We start from the raw sequence: 21,853 nt of genomic DNA, 5'->3' as shown, positions 1-21,853 counted from the left end.
AGCTCTGGGAGGCTGAGGCAGGAAGAACACAAGTTCAAATCCTGCCTGAGAAACTTAGCAAGACCTTGTCTCAAAGTGAAAAATAGATAAAGGGCTAGTGATATAGCTTAGTTCGAGGTCTCTCAGTACAACCTCTAATACTATGAGACACACAACTGAAATCATTGCCAACTCTTCACGTACAATTAAAAGCAACAAGTAACACAGACACTATTTATTTTTAAAGAAAGAAAGGAATCTATTTGGATTTTATCTGTCTTCTTAGGGCATATCTCTGCTTCCTGGACTACTAAGCAGTGACCTCGCACAAGGCTGGCATCCAAAGGGAGAAAGAAGAAGCAGTTGGCCCAGATAATCCATAGCAAAAATGCAGGGCTGAATAATTCACTTGATGACACAGATTAAACAGAACCGTGAAACAATTCTGTTTCCTATTCCCATATTTTGTCATTGAAATTAGACACCTGAATGGCTGCTCTTCCACTTGAAGCTTAAGCCTGAAGGAGAGCTGAAGGCTGAAAAGTGTAGAAGGCCAGAGTTTTGGAGAATTAGGTTATGATTTGTTCTTTGTATTTAAAAAGTTAAAAAGAATTTCCAAGTGCCATGATCGCATTAGCTGCTGCTCTCCGGCTACCGCCATAACACTTTTGAACCAGAGTCAGAGTGGTTTTGTGGGTTTTGGAAAATAGACAGATTCCACATCAGGAGGGGGTTTATTTATTTATTTTGTACTTTTTGTGTTTGGAGATGAAGTCTCGCTATGTTGCCCAGGCTGGTCCCAAACTCCCAGGCCCAAGTGATCCTCCTGCATAACTGGCATTATAAGTATCTGCACCCTGCTCAGTCTGACTTTTCATGCTGGCTGTCTGAGGATTCTTTGCATCCGAGGGCTTTTCCTTTCTCTTGCCCACTGCCTCTGGTTCAATTAATATTGAACTACCCCAAATATTATCAATTACCTTCTCACTGCCATGTAACTTAAACAGTTACCATTCAGAAGAGTTATTGTTAAAGTTTTAATATTGATAACTCTCTCTTTAGGAGCTAAGAAGTTTCTAAGCAATTTCAAAGCAAAGTAAAAGCGAAAGTGACACCTGGACTTGGTTTTTGACAGATTTCTTGACTTTTACTTGTTCATGTTCAGTGTGCAGATGAGCCCAGCTGGGACTCCAGCTTTGGGGAGTCTGCTGCAGGGAGGACAGAGGATGTGATGGTGGGATCTCGCGAACCTGGATCAGACAAAGGTGACACTGACCAAAGCTGCTGGGGTCCTGGACGAGAAACCCTGCCACTTTTGAGTTAGGAGAAGTAGCCCAATGCCTTGGTCCAGCAACTGCACGCTGCAGCTACACTGCTGGTGTGAATCCAAGTTCTGCCACTTAGCACCGAGCTTTATTGATCTTGAGTAAATTACTTAACCTTTCTCTGTGTTAGAGCTCACATCTTAAAATGAAAGGTAATAGTAAGATCTAAAGCAGAAAGTTACTGTGATGCTTAAATGAGTTAAAATTTATAAAATGCTTAGAACAGTACCTGGCACAAAGACACACTCACACACACACACACACACACACATACCACACTTTCCAGCATACTTCCAAGAGCTATGGTAGCAGGTCACCACTCCTGGGAGGGGAGGCCTACTGCTATACCTAGGTTGGTGATGTGATCGTTTCGTATCTATATACCTCACACTCTTGGACTCAGAAAATCCTGAGCTAAGCAGCAAACAGGAATCCCAAAAAGCTTATCTCAAATAGCAGTGAGCTGAGGTGCATCTCTCCATACTAGTGCAGGCCTTCGTCACCCATAGCAGGCACGGAACAGTGGGTTCATGAATGGGTCCATGCTGGGATAGCTTCAACCCCAGTGCTATAGGCAGAGAAAATGAGCAGCAGGCAGGAGGAACTAAAAAGCATCGAGCTACCAGACACATGGCCTCAGTCGGCCAGAGTTTAGACATGAAGAAACTGAAACTCAAAAAGAAGCAGTAAACAGGGAAGGTCTGAGTTTTGTGAGGTCTGACACTTCTAGAAACATTTGGGAGGAAGGATCAGTAAGAAAAAGATTGCCCAATTCAAACATAAATATTCATGGCCGTTACAATGTCGGCAGACAGTAGAACGTGGCCGAGGAAGAGCGGCAGTGGAACAAAGACAGTGGTCTCCCTTCATGGTGGTTAAAATAGCTTACTGATTCAGATCTCATCAAATTGTAAGCGTAAGCATACGCTGCTCAGGCCAGCCTTCTGTGGGTTCTTGAAGGGGATTTGCAAAGAACTGGTGCTAATGGAGGGCCCTAAAATGTCAGCTTCGTTAACTTCGTGCTAAGTGGAGTAACATGATTAACTGAAGGGCTGTGGTTGTTAGTGAGCTGTGACTATGACCTGTGGGTACTGGGTAGTGGGAAAGGGAGTGGGATCCAGAGAGATAAGGCAGAAGCAAACACTCTATAACAGAAAAGGGCTTGTGGAAGCCCATTAGCTATTTCCTGAGGGCCTAAGAATTCCAGAAATGGGGGCAGAGAAGACCAATGAGGCTCTGTGTGAAGCAGAAGAGTAAATATATATGCACTCTCAGATGGGAGCCACTACATGGGCCAGTCTAGCCTATTTTGTGCACCAAGGCCCATGGCAGGTGAGGTGCTAAGGGAGGGCTCCTTCCCAGGTGAGGCCTGCTCAGTACCACCTGACACTTGGTCTTAACCATGAGAGCAGAACCTTCTTCAGGAAAGACTTTTGGCACACAGTGTTATGCAACATAAATCATACATGAGCAAAACCCACCATGCCCGCAGATGCATCTGCAATGGCCAGACCCATTGGGTGACAGTGAAAGGATTCTGGGACTTTACACAGAGAAGAAAAGTTCCTTACCAGAGTGCAGGAGGGCCATCAAAATGAGAATGTTACCTGGTCCCATGGTGCTAGAGCCAAAAAAAGAAAAGATAAAACTTGGTTAGAAAGTGAAATTGTAAGTCAGCATTCAGCAAAGTGTGAGCTGGAAGTGGAGTCTGGGATTCGCTTGGGTTCCCAGCTGTGGCAGACAGACAGTGCTGCATGCTCACCAAAGCCATTTCCTTGCCTTTCAGCTCCACGAAAGGCTGTATTTCGCAGCTTCCCCCACAGTTAGGCTACGTGTGTGACTAGCCTTCTGACCAGTGAAACTGTAGGGGAAAAGATAGATGTTTCCAGCCATGGCCACTCAGATGCAGGAAATGCAGAGAAAAAGTCCAAAGTTCTAGAGGAAGACAAAGCCTTAGAGAAGAAGCAGCTTTGCCAAACAACGTAGTGAAACGGTTCTTTCCCTACGACTGACCCAAACTCTCCTGTAAGATCAGTAAAATTAAGCTTTGATAGCATCAGGTAATGGGATTTTAGAAAGTATTTACCGATGTCACTGGCTTTACTTCTTTTGAACCCAGTGGCTATGATCCTGGAAATATATTTATGCTATGTTATGAAATATGGGAGATATTTATGTTTAGAAATCAACCCTTCTTTGGTTTCCCAGTGATTTTCAAACTTGAATGTGTGTTAAAATCACCTGAGGAACATGTAAAACAATTTCCTAGGCCTGGTTTACTAGGCTGGGAGGAAGGCTGTGAATGTTTCTAGCTAACAATCGCCCAAGTGATAATAATGCTTTGAGAAACACTGCACCACAGCATTCCCTGCATCTGCATGAAAATGATCCGCATGGATTCATAACCACCATATTTGACTTTCCCCTTTCTCCCTCCTTCTCCTCTCACATACGTACTCAACTAACACCAAACATGGCTGTAGAGTGGCTCACAAGGAAGCAGAGAATAAGGGAAGGATCAACATTAGAAACATCTGGAAAAGCCAGGCAGATAAAGTGGAGGAATATAAAATGAATCCAGGGAGAAGACCAAGACACACCATACCACAGAAATCTACCTACTTTGCATTGGATGGGATACAAGTTTGGCTCATAGATTTTGTTACTTTGTTTGGTTTTTGAGACAAAGTCTCAGTAGATAGCAGAAGGTGAATGCAAAGTGATGATCTTCCTGCCTCAGTCTCCCAAGTGTTGGGATAGTGGTGTCCACTACCACACCTGGCTGCCTTGTAGACTTTTAACAGCTAAGGTAAAAAGGAAAACCCAGCTGATGAATCAGTTCACAAGACTTTTCACTAATTTACAAGTGAGTCGATGAGAATAAACCAATGCTCAGGGGAACATACACAACTCTTTTTGTTATAAATGACCAAAATTTCTTCCTTTGGGGTGGGGGTGGTTGTTGAAAACTCGTTCTGAGGATCTGAGCCACATTAGGCACCCTTCTCCTTTGTCCTCTCTAGCACCCGGTCAGGACATTGAGCTAAGAGCATCTGTGTTAAACTGCTTCCCTTTCTTTTTTTTTTTTTTTTTTTTTTTTTTTTTGAGACAGGGTCTCGCTGTGCAGTTCAGGCTGGCCTTGAGCTCACTTTGCAGCCCAGGCTGGTCTCAAACTCACAATGATCCTCCCACCTCAGCCTCCCGAGTGATGGCATTACGGGCGTGAGGCACCACGCCAGGCTTCCCTTTCTTTTTTAATTAAGGTGACTGAATAGATGATACCTATATAAGAACTAACTTTAAAAAGCAAAGGTGATAAATAGTCGAAAGCAGGTCTTTCACAGCCCTAAGTAGCTTCCTTCCACAGACTTCTTTACCTGTTACCAGTTTCTTACGTCTCATTACAGTTCCTTTAGGGCAGACAAATCAAAATGCAAACATAAATCTATATGCTATTGTTGTTTTATTTTTAAACACAAATAATAGCATCCAGTACATAGCCTTGCATAGTCACCATCACCTTGGAACTGTTTGTATAAGTACATAGTGAATACTTTCACACTAATAGTGTCATGCTTTTGTACTGTACTTTACTGGAGGACAATAATTTTTTTTGCCATACACTACAGATGGACATTTGGGTGGTCCTTTTAAAATGAACATTTCTTATTACAAGTCTGAATATCTTTTCAAATATAAAGAATATGATTCCCCTTTCTGTGTACTGTCTACACATTTTTTTTTACCCACTTTGTCTTCCGCTTTGTGAAAAATGGATTTTCAGGAAGTTCATATATATACAGCACTTTATGACAATGTTACAAATGTCCCTGAAATCCACAGTAGGTATCTGGCGCGAACGGAATGGCTGGCTCCCGGTTGCTCTCTCCCTCCCCTGCAGTCATTTTAACAGGTTTTAACCCAGGCATGGTGGTAGCTCCTGGGGTGGTTATCTGGTGAGCCGAACCTGACACCTCTCTAGGGTTCAGCGTGGAAAGTTGATTCCTGTGTACATGATCACACTGAATCACTAACAGCACCCTGTTTAATCACAGAACCTAAGGACTTTGGCCCCTGTGAGTCTAAATTCTCATCTAAACACAGGAATTCCTTCTTGTTTCTGACCTAAAAATTAGTTTGGCTAACCTAAACAAAGAAAATTTTTTCTGCAGTGACACTGCAAACAGGGTCACAAAAGCAATGATATTTTGTATCCTTCACTTCTTCTCACTGATACTGGCTTTGTACTCTGAAACTATCCAGAGAAATCCTATCTCACTTCAGCCTGAAGCATTCTTTGAGGATTCAGGAATAGCAGTCACGGTTCTTCCAAGGAATGTTGCTAACATTAATTTAGAGATTGCACCATCCTAGAAAATACTCTGGACACTGTTTGTCAGTGACCTTATTAATATATGATGCTAAATACTTAATATTGACATGATCCTCTATTACACAGTCTAACTGTCCTGTGTGAAGGGTACCCTGCACCCCTAGCCATGGTGTGATGGTGCTGGGGGCTGAGGAAGGGGTTGAATTAGAAATCCACTTCTTCCAAAGCTGTTGCCTTAGAAGAAGAGCAGGAATATCACGGTTTCCTCAAGAGCAAACGCCCGACCCCAACAACAAGTCATGGCTTTCTTCAGAGAGAAAAGAAGTAGAAACACTTACTCTTAGAGGGAGCATGTGAAGAGGGGAATGGGAGAGGAAAGAACCTAAGAATTTATAGGGGGATTCTCTGAGAGGAGGTTTCTGTCAGCTATGAATAAAATAAGGTGTGTGAGGTAAGTGAACCAGTCAAAACCCAAAAAGAGCAGGCTTCACATAAATACTTCCACTCAAGAAACCAAAGAGCTCTGGTGTATATAATTTTCACTTACTTTACATGACCAACCCATCATAAACCAGTAGTAAGAGTCCATTGAGTGATTAATTACACTGCTGTCCCTCATGATGAGGTGATACTGTTTGTTCCCATATCATAGATGAAGAACCAGTGTTTGACAGAGGTTAGATATCTTGCCCTTGGTTACCCATCTAGTAAATGGTAGAGTTGAGATTTAGATTATCCAGCTCCATTGATTTCTATTCAACACTGGCAGAATCCATTCTTTAAAAATTTTATTTTAAAGAGAATAAAACCAAACAAAATAAAACATAATAAACCCAATCAAAACAGAACAGTGAAAGTAATACAGAATTTCAAAACAGGATAGTAGGAAAACGACAATATTATCACAATGCCTCTTGTTATCTTCAAAATTACTGTCTAACTGTCAGACATAATTAAAACAAAATGGAATAAAACCAATCAAAACAGAACACTGAACAAAGTAAAACAACAAAACAGTGAAAATATTGGATTTCAAAAACAAGACAGAAGGAAATCCCACATAGTTGCTATGTTGCATATTGTTATCTTCTAAATAGATGTTCAGACTACTGATTGTAGAGCTTCAAAGTCACAAGAATTAAGTTGTCTTTTGTACCCTGGTTACCATCCATTCAGCCTGTGATCCTCCAAATCAGCCAGTTGCTATGGAGCCAGGGATGTGTGCCCTTCTTGTCTCTTAGTCTGCATACTGTCTGGCTCATGGGAAGAGTGAATTGGTTTCTGATTTCTCTCCCCACCCCACATGGCTGCCACTGGCTCACAAGAAAGAGGAGCAAATTCAGAGCCCCTTTTAAAATAGCAGCCAGCCAAAGAGCTGGACTATAGGTGCAAACAGGAGTGTCAGTTTCCATCCACTCCCAGAGCAAGCATCTCTTGGACCAGGCATGGTGGTGGGACACTCAGGGAGACAAGTTGGGCTTTGGGTAGAAGGTCAAAGTGTTCCTTGGCTATTCTGAGCTTCCATCCATTTTACAAACATCGCTTGAAAATCTACCACATGCCAACCATAGAGAGCTCTTCTCTGATCTAACTCCAGACAGGTAATCAGATTTTTGGTTGGGGAGGCAGTTCTTGATTCATGTGCACCAAGAAGAGCTCTGGGGAAATAATAATACTGGGATAGAAAAAAGAAAAAAGTATCGTTAGTGTTTCAGATCTGAAGGAGCATGTTGGGACCTAGTATGGGCAAAAGGCAGATGAAGGAAAATGAGGCGGTAACAGCCCAGAAATTCGGTGAGACAGGGAAGTGTAGACATGCTAAAACAAGAAGTGAGAGAAGGGTTCCAAGGTAATTTCTACTGCAGGGAATTCAAAGCTATCTCACAGCTTTGTCTGGAATATTAGTGGTACTCAGATTGCCATGAGAGATGCTGATAAATTAACTGATGCCTCTGGAAGGTAATTCATTCAAATGTCCTTTAGGTAAATATTTAAGCTTATTCAGCATCAAGTTAGTCCTAGAGGTTCTGAGAGATAAAAGGATGTGGAGGATGTGGTCTCTCATCCAGTACTAAAAAGAAACCATATCTATGAATAACAATAAGGCAAGAAGCCACCAACACTCGGCATCTCCCAGGACACGTGGAATCCTGGATTTGAGAAAATTAAGAGATGCTACACACTCCATGGAGGAAAGACTAGGTCTGTTTCAAAGGGGCAGCATGAGGGCATGGCCAGGTACCTCTGCCAGTGCATTCTTGTGGCTGAACAAGACAGGTTTGCTGGATGGATGCATCCACCAGTGAGAGGAGAACGAGATCCAGCAAGAGCACTGGCTGCCTGGGGCCTTGGCTCACCTCTGCCTATGACACCCGGCACAAAGAGCTTCTCAGACACACGGAAACTGAAGCTATATATGTATAGCAGCTATTATTTTTCTTGATACATGGGAGGACTCACTCATTTTCCTTTTTTTTAAAGATAGCCTCTAAATGAAAAATAAGGCAATTGAATATATCTGAATTTTAGGAAAGCTTATAAAAACAAAAAAGAGAAATGTGAAAGCAACACAATCAATACTAGAATGACTGCTAATCATTCATTTGTTTAGTAATTCAACTAACATATATTTATTGAGTCAGTCATTGTACTTGGTCCTCTTCTGGTGCTTGTCAACAATTTAGTAGAGGAGCAAGACAAAGATCAAATGATCATGTATATAAATGAGAATTATAAGTATGGTAAGTGCCACAAAAGAAAACAAAAGCAAGATTTTTGGTAGTTGGAGATTCTAGCCGTAGGTTAGTCTAAAGTGAGATTTAGAGTGTGATGTGGTGGATTAAAGGTGGACATACATTCTTTATTCCCATGAAGGATGGAATTTGAGATCCTCTCCTTCAGTCCACGATGGCCCTTAGAGACTTGTTCAATTAACAGAATAAATTAAAAGATACCTGTAGCTTCTGAAACTAGATGGTAAGAAGCCTTATAAATGCTACCTGTCTCTCTTGAAATGTATTTTCTGGGGACCTGAGCTCTCCATGTAAGATATCCTATTACCCAGACTCCGCATGGCAAGAAAGGCCATGTTTAAGTGTGGGCCCAAGGTCCCAGCTCGGCTCAGCCTTCTCACCATCCCTGTCATGCCACCAGACACATGAGTAAAACACGGGTCCTACAGAACAGGGGTCAGCACCCTGTAGCTGCTTTCCTCCATTTTTATTTTCTGTTCTTTTTCTGTATTTTAAAAAAATTAGTATGTGTTTTAGTCACTTTCTCTTCCTGGGACAAAACACCTAATACCCACAATTTAGAGGAAGAGAGCTTTCTTTGAGCTCAGGGTTTTTAGAGGTTTCCGTCCATAGTTAGCCAGCTTCAAGGCAGGGTCACATGGCAGAAGACTATCGTGGGGCACAGCTGCTCAAAGAAGATTCACTAAAAGGTAGCCAGACTCGTTGAATGACACCTATTGCTGCTATCACACCACAGTGACAGAACTGAACAGCTCTATGACAAAGACTGCTATGGCTTGCAAAGCTAAGAGCATTTTCTGTCTGGCCTTTTAGAGAAAAAGTTGCTTGATCCCGGTTCTAGATCAGCCCTGTCTAAAGGTAATACAATGGAATGCAAGCTGTATTTGAAATTTTCTAGTAGCCATGTTAACAAATTAAAAAGAAATAGGTGACATTAATTTTAATAATGCATTTTGCTTAATCCAGTATACCTGATATGATAATATTGACATACAATAATATAAAATTACTAATGGATATTTAAAATTCTTTCTAGTACTAACTCTTCAAAAATCGTGTACTATGTACTTAAAACACAGCTCATTTAAGACTGGCCACATTCCAAGAGATCAAGAGCCGCTTGTCGTTAGTACCGAAGAAGATAGTATATTTAAACAGTGTGCCTCTGGACCAGCCCATCTATCTGCTCAGCCCCATACAGGGATCTCTGCTAATGGCCATGAGGAACAGAAGCAGCACTCTGATACATTCTCAAATTCTTGATGGACCTACAATATTGTAACAGAGGAAATACTTATTGTTTTAAGCTGTTATATTTGAGTGCAGTTTGTAATATATCAATGTGTAAACCAAACAGATTGAGTAGGTATTAAATAGCAAAGAGCTGGGAGAAGGTGATGGGTAGAAAGATTCTAGGTAAAGGAAATAGCATAAACAAGTGCACTGAGGCAGGCTGGTACCTGAAGGTACAGGCCAAATACAAAGAGGTGGAGACAAAGTGAAGCAGTCAGCAGGGGCCAGATCACACTTGCCTTACTGGTCAGTTAAGGATTTGGGGCTTCATTCTGAAACCAGTGTGAGCCATGGCAGAGGAAGGGCTTAATCAGGTCTGCAATTCGAAAAACTGAGTCTGGTTTTTGCCTAGCAAATGAACAGGAAGGGAGTCAAAACCAGTGTGGGAAGAGCAGCCGCTGGCCACTGTTGTCACTGCTGTGAATAGAGACGGCTGTTTGGTCTACGATGGCAATAGCAGAAGTGAAGATAAGTCACTCTGTCATGAAATAGGATTATGATCAACAGCCTGATGGATCAAATGTGGGGAATAAAGAGTAAGTCTTGATCTATTCATTCATTTATTCATCCAACAATTGAGGGCCAAGAATCATTCTTAACAGATAACACTGTGCTGTAGGACTCTCTGGTTTTCAGTTTTTCACTTTCACATTGTTAGTAAAACTATGAATGAAAGCAACAAAAATAATACTTCTGTTTTCAAATGTGCACATTTTGAGGCCACCTTGGGCTCCATGGTGAGTTCAGGCAGCCTGAATTGCATAGTGAGACCCTGTCTCAAAAAACAAAAACCAAAACAAATCAGCACAACAACAAAGAACCGAAGGTCAGTCGACTGAATTAATATTCACAAAGGCTGAAAAGAAATACTACTATGTACAAAATGAACTTCATTGAGGGTAAGTTAAAGATCTATAAAGTTTTAAAATAATAACTAAATAAGAGGAATAGAAGGGTATAGAAAAACAGCTCATCCGTGGTAAATATAAGCATCACAGGATTGTTAGTGTGGCATGGCTAAACAAAATAGGTTCAATCCTTTTTTGGGGTAGGGGTTGCTGAACATCAAACTCAGAGCCTCACACATGAAACGCAAAAGCCCCTGCACTCAGCCACACCTCCAGCACAGTTAATTCGATCTTACCCTAAAATGTACTTGCTGTAGTCTGTGCTAATCAGACCACATCACTGTGGTATCACGTTCGATGAGGCTGGTTGTACTTGAATGACACTGATGAAATTAGAGTTTACTGAGTGAAAGGGCAGAACAGCTCACTAGGGAATATTGAAATTATGTCAAATGAGGAACATTAAAAAGACTGGGGTTAATGAACCTGAAGAAGACTACATACAACTATGTGATGGCCATGTGCACACGTGTAAGAGCCCTTCATGGCAAAGCATGTATGCTCTTATGGAAGGGAAGAGAGTTCCAAAACCTGGAAGTCAGAGGGAGCACGATTTCAGCTGAAGAAGATGAAAGCTTTTGATAAAGAGCCACACCCAAGCCCTGGACTTTCTTGTGAGGTAATGTGCTCTCCACCACCAGCACTGCTCAAGCAAAGTGGGGTAATAATGCAGAAGAGACATTTCAGGGGGGGATTCTTGAGTTGGTTGTGTGGTTGAACTCCTCAGTTTTTAAGTTTAATCTCTGGGATTGTCATTTCATTCCCAGGAAAAAGGAAAATTAAAGGAGCACCTGCAGAACTCTATCTTTATCGCAGACCCTGAGTCCTTTGCTGTCATTTTACGTAGCGGACAGTACGGTGCGTTCAGAGAGTCCCTTGTGTCTGAGAGGGCTTGTGGAGCTGACTGCTGGTGCCTCAGGACTTGGACAGCCCTGAAGGGTGGAGAGCTGGGGTGGTATCTGACCTGGGCCTTGACAGATGGCTTAGATTTGGTCTCAGAATTACCATGGTGGCAAGAACAAAGTGATCCAAGTACGTCAGTGATTAAAGTAATCAACTTCCATTAGAGCAGATGAAGCGCTACCCCAGATGGGCTCCCCCTAAGTCCATTCATGCTTATACTTCAACCTGGGCCACCACAGTCACCGTTTCCTTAGAGAGCTGCTCTCCTCCGTTAACATTAACCATTGTTAGCTTCCTAGAACTCTATGAGGTGGCCATCTACCTCCGCCCTGAAAGGTTTCGCAAGCTTCCAACAAGTCTTCCTAGACAACCCAGATTTTCATCACACACAGCAGTGGGATTGAAAAACTACCACCAGCTGGTGGACCACGTTTAAGTGTTGACTGAGTTTAACTGTTCAATATTTTAGCCACATTTTTGATGGACGTGTATATGTACTCATGTAAAGGCATCAGGCTAACTCGGTGTTCAGTGTCTTTTTATGAGTTTGACGTTCTTTGGAAATTTTTCCCTAAATGTTTTTGTGTTACTAAATTTAGTTATTATAAGACTTTGAATCTCAAACAGGTTGTATTGTTTTTAGTTGTGCTCTGCACACTTCCCTGCAGATTGAAGGGAGAATGATCACGGAGCAGCTACAGTTCTGAGGCAGAGCACAGTGCTAGTTCCAGTACAAAGCTGTAGATGAATAGTGAGACAGAGGTATCTAAACCTCTTAACTCAAATAAAGTTAAAGTAAAAAGGAAGATATATGTAATAAATATATTCTATGTGGGATAATAACAGAGTTTTACAGAAATCACATTAATTTACACATAAGTTTTAATCACAGAAATTTTATAGAAAAAAAGGGAAACAGATGCCCATTTCTTTACCTCAAATCAGTGCCTATATCAGTGCCTGAAAATAATACATACTGTTGGTTTAGCATACATCATTTCCAGATCCTCTACTATACTTGTACATATGTGTGAAAATGAATTTTAGTAAGAATGAAATTTACTATACATATTGTTTTGCAACTCACATTATAGAAGGTAATCTGCTTTACTCAAATATCTGGGTACCACACTATGGCTTAGCCAAGTTATACATAAAATTAATCATCATAAGTCAATTGGAGTCAACTTGAAATCCATAGACATCTCTTTAAACCATCCAAATCTCCAAATAAAGACAGTAAGACTTTATTTTTGCCTAACAGAATATAATTATCCTGTATACAACTGAAAATGCACTAATCTTATCCCCAGAGGAGGGTGCAAAGTGCAAGGGTAATGTTTGCTCTCTTTTTGTTTTTTACCTTACACACCAAGTTTGAACCCAGGGTCTTCACACAGAGCTACATCCTCAAATCTCTGTGGGAAGAAGTGTTATATTTTAACACATTTATACAACATGCAATTATCAAATCAGGATACCTGGTATAAGCACCATCTCAAATTTTTATCATTTCTTTGTGTCAGGAACACTCAAAATTCTCTCTACAATTTTGCCAAATTTCTGAGATACAGTCAAATACAATCATTGTTAAAGGACATATGGAAATGGACAAATGACCATGGTGTTTTCTTAGGATAAAAGTAGAAAAGGTGAATGGATTGGAGAAAGAGTTGACTCTGAGAAAAAAATGGGAAATTAATTTTTATAAGTAGAACAGAAGAGTTTAGTAGGATTTGGAAAGACAGATAAAGGGTCTATACTTGATTCAGTAGAAAATTCGGAATGTGAGATTCATAGTTTGAAATTAAAAAAATAAATATGTGATGAAAATTTAAAGAAAATAAGTCTGTCAGTGGCCTGTGGAAAAGGTAAAGACCTGTTGTCAGCATGGCCAAGAAAGTCATTATTACAAGCTCATGGAACTGAGCTAAACGGGAGGAGCCAGAGCCAATCACTGGGAATGATCAAGGCCTCAGAGGGAACATGGACACTTCCCGGGGCCTGGTGGGCACAGGAATGACGTACTATGGATATGTTCTACCCATCCTGAGCTCCACTTCCCTGGAGATCTCTCTGCAGTCCCATCTCCTTCGAGCTCAGGCTGGATCATCTGTTTGAGTTGGTTTCTTACCTCTTCTTGGAGCAAAGCCCTCATTGGCCTCCATCTATAGAGAATATTCTTATTTAATTTTTGTTTCATTTGCTAACCTTGCCCTCACGCATTTGGGAGCCCAGCCTTTCCACACAGAAGTGAGGAGAGCAGAGTCAAAGTTGCACAGGTACAAAGAAGAAATGCCTGAGCAGATTGATCCGGAGCCAAGTGATGCTTTTAGTCAACCTCGGATATTACAGTAACCAGTCTTAAAATTAAGAGTACACTCCCCTCACTGGCACAGAAGGGGCATAGCTTGGTAAAAGTGTTTGTTCTTCCTGTACCCCAACGGCATGTTTGTGTATAACACAGATCCCTGTTCTCTTAGTTGTATCTAGAATCAGATATTTTAGAGCCAAGGATCATACTGATGGTTATCAAAGTCATTTCTTCTGTTTTGCATAAAAATAAAACAAAACAAACAAACATGCTAAAAGTAAGTGTTACCCAAAGTTTTTCTGGGTGCCTCTCCAGGTCTGCACACATCCACTCAAAGGCTCTCTCTGCCAGGAACGAGGCCCTCAGAACTCACCAAAGGGCAGCCATGCCCATCCTGGCCCCTTTCTTGTCTCAGAACCAGAATCACAGTCAAAGCTAGAAAAGCCAATGTTGTAAGGGCTCAATTTGAGGGGTGGCCCCATTTTCCCATTCTGTGTGCAAGGCCCTACTCCAAGAGCTCGAGAGCTTGAAATTACCACATCATTCATTTTTGGGTCAAGATACATATATATATTTGAAACTCCAGGTTGAAATGAAAACATTGGCTGGGTGGTAAAAGTGGGGTTGTTTTTGTTGTTTGTTATTTGCCATTAGGAATTAAATTCAAGTTAATTTATATTAATAGGACAGGAACTCAGAATAAAATCATGTCTGTGGACAGAGCAGGATGGATAGGGAGTCAAGTGTGTCCCTTGTTGAGGTCTCAGAGTTCTGATGGGCTGAAAACACACTTTTTTTCTTCTTATACATACTCATCCTGCAGCCCAAGTGAGCACCAATGTGAGAGACGACTCCCTACAGCAGAGCAGAGAAGGGCAGAGTCTAGCAAAGGTTCCCATGCCCACCCTGTGGCCTTACTTCCCTCTGCTCTCAGATACTCTTATCTGCCTGGTCATGAGAGGTAGATGGTCAGCAACTGTCTGGACTCCGGAAAATTTCCCAGAAACCTCCCCAGTACCTGCATTACTTACTCTAGACATGATTTTTCTCTCCTCCTACATCCCCACAGCCTCAGTCTCCTGGCTCAGAGATACCTAACCTCAAGCCTTATGTCTATCTGATTTTTGGAGCATGATATCTGAACCCGGATTTTTCTCCTAAAGGATCACCTTTTCACCTTTCGTATTTTTTTTCCTTCTGACCCTAGTTCAATTTCCTAAAATCTTGTCTTCATCTTCACCCAGGAAGGGACATCCACTATTCAGGGATTATAGAATGATCACAATATCAAATACAAAGACATAGTAACTAGCCAGTTAGCATAATCATTTAGAACTATTTCATTTCCTCTCAAGCACTGTTATTAAAAGTCATGCTAAAGTGATTATTTAACTAGTATGATCTTCTCACTGGAAAAATAGAAGCTTCAAAAATATAGCTTTTTCTTGTGTCTTTTATGATCACTATTCAAAACGCAGTATCTAGGACACAGCAAATCTTCAATAAACATATCCTGAATGCATGAATGAACAGAGATTCATAAAAGCTTCCATTATACAGATAGCTAACATAACATAATGATATCTGTAAGAGCAACAGCACACATAATTAGAATTGTATATATGAACACATAAATGCACTCATTTTAATCCAGAGACTTAGTCCCAAGATTGAAGTTCTCTGTAAGAGGAGCAGCCATCTCCTTAGTTATTACAATTTGAGAGGAGTGGGAAGTTCCCTTGACCAAAAATTATTTTCACCTGTCTCTCCAAAACCTTGCCTTGCTATTAAGAGAGGCAATATTTTAGGCCTATTTGCAAATGCAAATGTGTTCAGAGTGTGGGGAGCATGTTAAACCACTGCCTGGGCTCTTTTTGGACCTAAGAATATTCCTTTCCAAATGAGCAATTGGTCTCTAACGAAAGGATGGGGCAATTGGGTGGTAAGAAATCACAGGAAAAGGTACCGGAGAAGGAAAGCCAAACAGAAAAGCAGAACTACTGCAGAAAGGCCATGGATAGTGCCTCCCTCCTCTAGATTTTCCAGTCAAACTGGGGCTCAGGCAGGGCCAGCATCGTTGGACAACTTCTAGAGCAGAGCTGCAAGGAGCCCCCAGCACCCCAAGGCCAGGAGCGTCTGCCAGCTATTTGGTAAGTGGCATTTTCTATTTCCTGCCTGTCCTCTCTGCTGGTTCACTCAAGCACACACAGATATCTCACTGGAAGAGCTTAATTTCTGTAATATCCCACTTTGAAAGTACAGACTGTGAATCAAGCCCGACAGGCACAGGTTTCAAGCATGTACTCTGCCCTCTCTCTCCTCTTTGCCAACCATCAGCCCAACCTCTGCACCTCTGCCCAAGATGCAGCCTTTCTCAAACCACTCTCCCAGATTACAGGCTTCCTAAGGACATACCTGTCACCAGTGCCCATCCACCACAGCGCCTGGAGACCAGACACACAAGCACAGCAGCATTCCCGAGAAACACAGGAGCGAGGGGTTAAGAAGAATTGAAAAGAAGTCTTTGCCAGCTCCCCAGGCCTTCTGACTCCTTGTAAAGTGAGAAATAATCTCAGGACTGAGGCAAACACAGAAAGGGGAACTGACTAGACAGAAGCAACACCACAGATGGGGGGAGCGTTCTTTCGTGGTTCCAGATAACTTCTACCGGCAGGTGGGCATTTCCACTGATGAGAATGATTACAAGCGCACCCTCCGACAGCAAGCTAGTGTAAAGCCCTGAGGAAACCCCCAAAGACAGCCCTGTCCACAAATACGACAGGCACCTTTCCTGGAGGAATCAGAGAGACCCAGAGGTGCAATCCTTAAGTCCAAAGTCACAGAATCAGCTCTGCTCAGCCTGTACCATGTGCTGGCACTTGGTGTGGCCCCACAGGGAGGCAAGAGCCAGACCTCCACCAGAGACAGCAGAGCCCAAACGTTCATGCAAGACCTCTCCAAGGACCCTGCTAGAAACTACTTTGCCTATACAGACCCCAGCGTCACAATTTCTCCCGTACCTTCTGTGGGAATTGACAGTTTCTTCCCACTGTTCCTGGAAGTGGGTGGTACTTTTCAGTTTAGGGGCAGGTCATAAGCAGAAGTGGGAAAGGTGTGTGAATGCTGAATAGATTTCTGTACACCTAGTATTGAGGATGAGATAAGCACTGTATGCATAACTCATGTATTTTTTTTCTTTTTTCCCCCCTGCTTCAGGCCCAAGGCTCCTTTTTTGGCTCAGTCCGGCTCTGCAAAGCCCTCTGCTCAGTGGTGGACATGGGGGCAGGTGTGTTCCTCTGCAGGTTGCAGCACCAGAGCCCAGAAGGAGAGAGGCAGACACAGTAAGTGTTTCCCTTGCTTTCTCAGAGGCTGGCGGTGGCCTACAGGGCTGGAGATATGAAAAGTGAGAAAGTGAAAGTTGTTTGTTGTTGTCTGGGCTGAGGAAGCTCACCCAAAAGAGGCACATGTTGTGGGGGCAAGATCATAGGCTGGGAACTCATGGCCTGTGTCAAATCGCGACTTGGCCACTGGACCCTGTGCAAGTTATGGACCATCCAGGCTTCTCCCCTAGGAACTGTGACTAGTAATAGCTTTTCTGGCTGCGCTGTTGGGAAAGACAAGTGAGCCTTTACATGTAAATCGACTGTTCAGTCCTCCCGATCACTTTCCTTTTTTTTTTTTTTTTTTCTTTTTCCTTTTTTTATCGTTACCGGGGATCAAACTCACGACTGCCTGTTTGCAAGAAAATAGGAAAGTCTATTTTCTTTTGAGTCTGGCCTGTTTCTCATTTTGACCATGCCATAAAGATCTTCCTCCTACCGCTAAGCAAGCAGTGGCAGTGCTTCGCAAACAGGCCTGTAAACCCCAACAGCCTGGTCCTGACTCACCGAGCTACTTCCCCTTGGCCACTCTTATGCACGTCTTGGAAACTTTATCCCCTGGTTGGATAGGCTGTACCTGGGGTTTTCCTCTGGATTTTACAATCGCAACCTTCTTTTATTTGAAGGATCCGTGTGATTTTCCTACCGTAACACAAGACATTACCCACCTATCAGAGCAAAGGAGAATTCATTCATATTTTACTTTATTTTCCACAGTCCTCTTTTTCTTCATATTTTGTAATCAAAATACAAGATCAGCTAAACTGAAAGTGCTGCTATCAAAATAATTTGAAACAATATTTCCCAAACCAGGCATTATAGCTTGTAGTATTGCTTCAGTTTTATGTCAAATCTCTATTATCGTCTAGCATTTTTCTCTTAATGAAAATTTATTTTAAATCTTTACACTAGTGCTAAAAATTTAGAAAACAGTACTCTTTGCCATAAATAAAAGATGAGTAAGGATAACACATCACAGTGGGTTTGGGAGTCTCAGAGAGTTATTTTTGTATCCTGGCTCCACTACCGTTCCTTAGTGATCTTAAGGAAGTTGATTTCTCCAAGTCTGGGATTCCTTGTAGAAATACTGTAACAAAACACTCCCAGGCTTGCTGTGAGGATTACATAGAATGATATAGATATGAGACCTGGCACAAATCCTGGAACACAGAAGGAGGTCCTTTTCCTTTTAAAGGGTTGTTTTCCCTTTTTCCATGTACTTTCTCCCTTTACTCCAGTTCCTGCTAAGAGCAGCTTCCTCTGATGCTGTAACATAGAAGTATGTTAAAGGAAGTGAAGGAGGTGAGGGGTGTGGTGGGCAGGCACCAGAAATAAGAGATGCTGCAGTGCCAGGGAATTCTCTGTGATTTAGAGTTGCGTGGCTGTAAGGGGATTTCAGAGATCATCATGCCAGTCTCTGTGCAAGGACTCCTCAGTGTCATGTCTGCGGGATACACCTCTAGCCTTTGCTGTTTCACGTGGCAAACCAAAAACTGACAATCTAATTTTTAACAAAACTTAGAAATTTTTTTTTAAAAATCACAAATCTCCTTCTTACTTCCCAGATGCACAAACACCATATAGCTGGTCCTGCCCTGTTTTCTAGGGTTATCAGAATATATTCTTATATATTTTAGAATAACACTGTCCAAATACCTGAAAGTAACTCTTATAGATTTCCCCTTGCCAAACATTCCCAGAGTCTGAGAATGCTCCTCCTCGCTGTGGTCTCTAGGACCCTAATCCATGGGGCTCTCCCTTCATCTACCCCGTGTCTCTGAGAAAGTCAACCTACCTTCTAGCAGAGAGGCGATGTCACGGAACATGCAGTATACAGATGACTTTCCTTCGTGAGTCAGAGATCGCGTTAACCTTACAGCACTTGCAGGAGGTTGGCTGACCATGGTTTTTTTTTTTTTTTTTCACACAAGTCAGATCAACGCCCCTATCCTGTCTTGTTTGTGTCAGTGTTTCAGGCCCCAGCATTCAGCCAATCAGAAGGCCTCTGCCCATCCATGTCATCAAAGCCGAGGGCCAGACAGGGTGCCACAGTGAGGGAAGGGAGGCTGAGCAGCATGAAAATCAGGCTTTGCTCTTGGTAAGAAGGAAGTTGCTGGTAACCTCAGAAAGTCGCTGAGTGAACCTGCTTCCTCCACTACCGCATCCTGGGATGTCCTCAAGTCTGAGGCCCAGGCTGCAAGGAGATCATCGGGAAGGGGAGAAGCCACAGTGACTGCAGGCAGGTGGAGGACGGATATCTTCCTGACCACCCAGCCATTGCCCAAGACATAGTTCTGTGGATCTACTCTGTGTGACAAATCCAAAAATGTGCAAGCAATCAGAAACATCCAAATCATTGGCTAAAATTTCCCTTTTCAGCTGTACACACAGTTAGTTGCTGTGTATACGTGACCCCTTGTGGGCTTAAATTATTCTAGATGGTGGTGGAAGTGATGGTTCCAACAGGGATAAAGTCATTTCCGCAAATAATGATAGTTGCATTACTGAAATGTTCATGAGTATTTGTTTTCTAAACTTTCTCCACCCAGAGATGGGAGGGGAGCAAAAGAGAGCAAAACTCAAAGTGTCTTCTTGACATCTGTGAAAGCGCATGGAAGAGATGACACAAGGGTCCTGTATTTTTAACTCTTCCTCTTTTTGTGATGCAAGAGGAAGGGAGGACAGCAGAGAAAGTTTTGGGTTCTGTGAGCAGTAGAAACCTAAGTTCCCCTCCCTCAGTTCTCTCTGGGGGGTGGGTGACAGATCACTCCAGGAGTGGTGGCTCACTCCAAGGAGGCAGTGCCTACAGCTCAGGAGGCCGGGCTCAGTCCCCACTGTGGCACAGGGAGCTGCCAGACTTCGCAGGGTCTCGGGTGGTAAGAGCACCACTGGCACTCAGCACCAACTAGGCAGTTGAGGAACTTTGTATGGTTTCTCAGGCACCAAGTGAACTTGAATTCTAACTGGGCTGCAGAAGAGGAAGGGGACACCCTGCATAAATACGATGAAGTCTTCTGTCCAACTGACAGAATGGAGGCTTACGGGTGGGATTTGGGAGAGGTAAAAGGATTAAGGAAAGTGATGACCTCTTAGGTACTTGGCTGCAAGAACAGAATTCATACTGCAGGCAGAGTATAATCAACACTGGGGGAACAGACTGTTACTACAAACACAATTCCTGAACTGTTCTCAATTTCAAAGTTATACAGCTCGGGGCTGGGTCTTTCTCTGATCCCCAGGCCTGCTGTGCAAGCTTGCATAAAGTAGCCATCCACAACCTCTAGGACTCCACTAACAAAACACCAATGGGTCGATGGGTCCGCAGTTCACTGATAACGCCTGAGAAGGAGCTTGTAAGACATTCGCTACGAACTTGATTTTCACTGCTGCTATAAAACTGTTAATTGTAAGAGAGAAAGCAAGTCACAGACTGGGAGCAAAATAGTTTCAAAACAGACTGATAAAAGAATTTGTATCTAAAATATGCGAAGACCTCTTAGAACTCAAAGGTGAGAAAACAATCCAATTTTTAAAAGGCCAAAGGCCTAAATATCTACCTCATCAAAAAATATACAGGAGGCAAATAAACATATGAAAAATAGGTCAGCCTCATAGCCTGGAGAACTGCAAGTATCAAAACAACAACGTGATACCACTACACAGAGAGTGGAACTGCCAAAACTCCAAAATGTGATAATACCAAATGTTGTCAAGCCTATGGGCGACAGGAGTGTCACTCTCGGCTGGTACGGTACAAGATGATGAAATGACTTTGAAGACAGTTCAGCAGTTTCTTACAAAGCTAAACATACTTTTGCTATCCTAGCCAGAAATCACACTTTACGATATATTGAGCCAGTGGAGTTAAAAACACATCTGCACAAACACCTCCACACAACTGTGTATAGTAGCTTTATCCTAATGGTCAAAAAACTGAAAGCAACTAAGATGCCCTTCAATATAGGTGAACGGACAAACTGTGTTCATACATACGATGGAATATTGTTTAGTTATAAAAAGAAACAAACTATTGCAAAAACAGGGAGAAAGTTTAAAAGTTTGTTGTTTAAGGACAGAAGCCAGGCAGAACAGGCTACATACTGTATGATCCCAATACGACACTCTGGAAAAGCCAGCATCACGGAGGATAGTAACACAACAGCAGTTGCCAGGGACTTAGAAAGAGGTAGGTAGAGATAAATAGGTAAAGCAGAATTTTTAGGGTAGTAAAGGTATTCTGTATGATCCATTAATTGTGAGTATATGATATTGCATTTGTCAAAACTTACAGAACTTTACAATTCTTATGAAACCTTAGCCCAAAGCACAGACTTTAGTTAACAATAATGTATCAATATTGGCTTACTAACTGTAACAAATATACCGTGTCAACGCAAGCGGTAAGGACAGGGGAAATTGTACCCTGGGTACAGGGTTGATGGGAATTCTCTGTACTATCTGATTACTTTCTTTTTTTGGTAAATCTAAATCTGTTCTAAAAATAAGGACTATTAACTTTTTAGAAACATACATACTAACCACATGCACTGATTCCTGGCAAAGCAACTAAATTAATGATGTGACATTTTAGAGAGCTCCTAGACCAGTGGGAAAAAAGCATCAATTTCACTGTCCAAAGGTTCACTTCCCCATGTTGCCCACTCA

At 42.2% G+C, this 21,853-nt stretch overlaps 1 protein-coding gene across 7 annotated transcripts in view; it reads right to left on the bottom strand.

Annotated features, from left to right (window-relative positions):
- The window catches only part of Cd86 (CD86 molecule), a 60,395-nt gene that overhangs the window by 23,674 nt on the left and 14,868 nt on the right, over nt 1-21,853 (bottom strand). For 3 of the 7 annotated variants that reach the window (XM_013151834.3, XM_013151833.3, XM_013151831.3), the window contains exons 1-2: nt 16,224-16,394; nt 2,876-2,925 (exon numbers count right to left, since the gene is read on the bottom strand). In XM_013151834.3, the coding sequence (XP_013007288.2) occupies nt 2,876-2,925; nt 16,224-16,240 (67 nt within the window). In that variant the 5' untranslated portion in view covers nt 16,241-16,394. Of the gene's footprint in view, nt 1-2,875; nt 2,926-16,223; nt 16,395-18,983; nt 19,056-21,853 lie in introns of those variants that run through there. The other 4 variants (XM_013151828.3, XM_013151830.2, XM_013151829.3 and 1 more) reach the window with 3 other exon arrangements.

This window comes from Cavia porcellus, unplaced genomic scaffold (genome assembly GCF_034190915.1).
Source record: "Cavia porcellus strain 051 isolate PalLab524CR breed Dunkin Hartley unplaced genomic scaffold, mCavPor4.1 scaffold_15, whole genome shotgun sequence".
Lineage (NCBI taxonomy): Eukaryota > Metazoa > Chordata > Mammalia > Rodentia > Caviidae > Cavia > Cavia porcellus.
The sequence above is the reverse complement of the archived record's forward strand: the minus strand, read 5'-3'. Positions and strand labels throughout refer to the sequence as shown.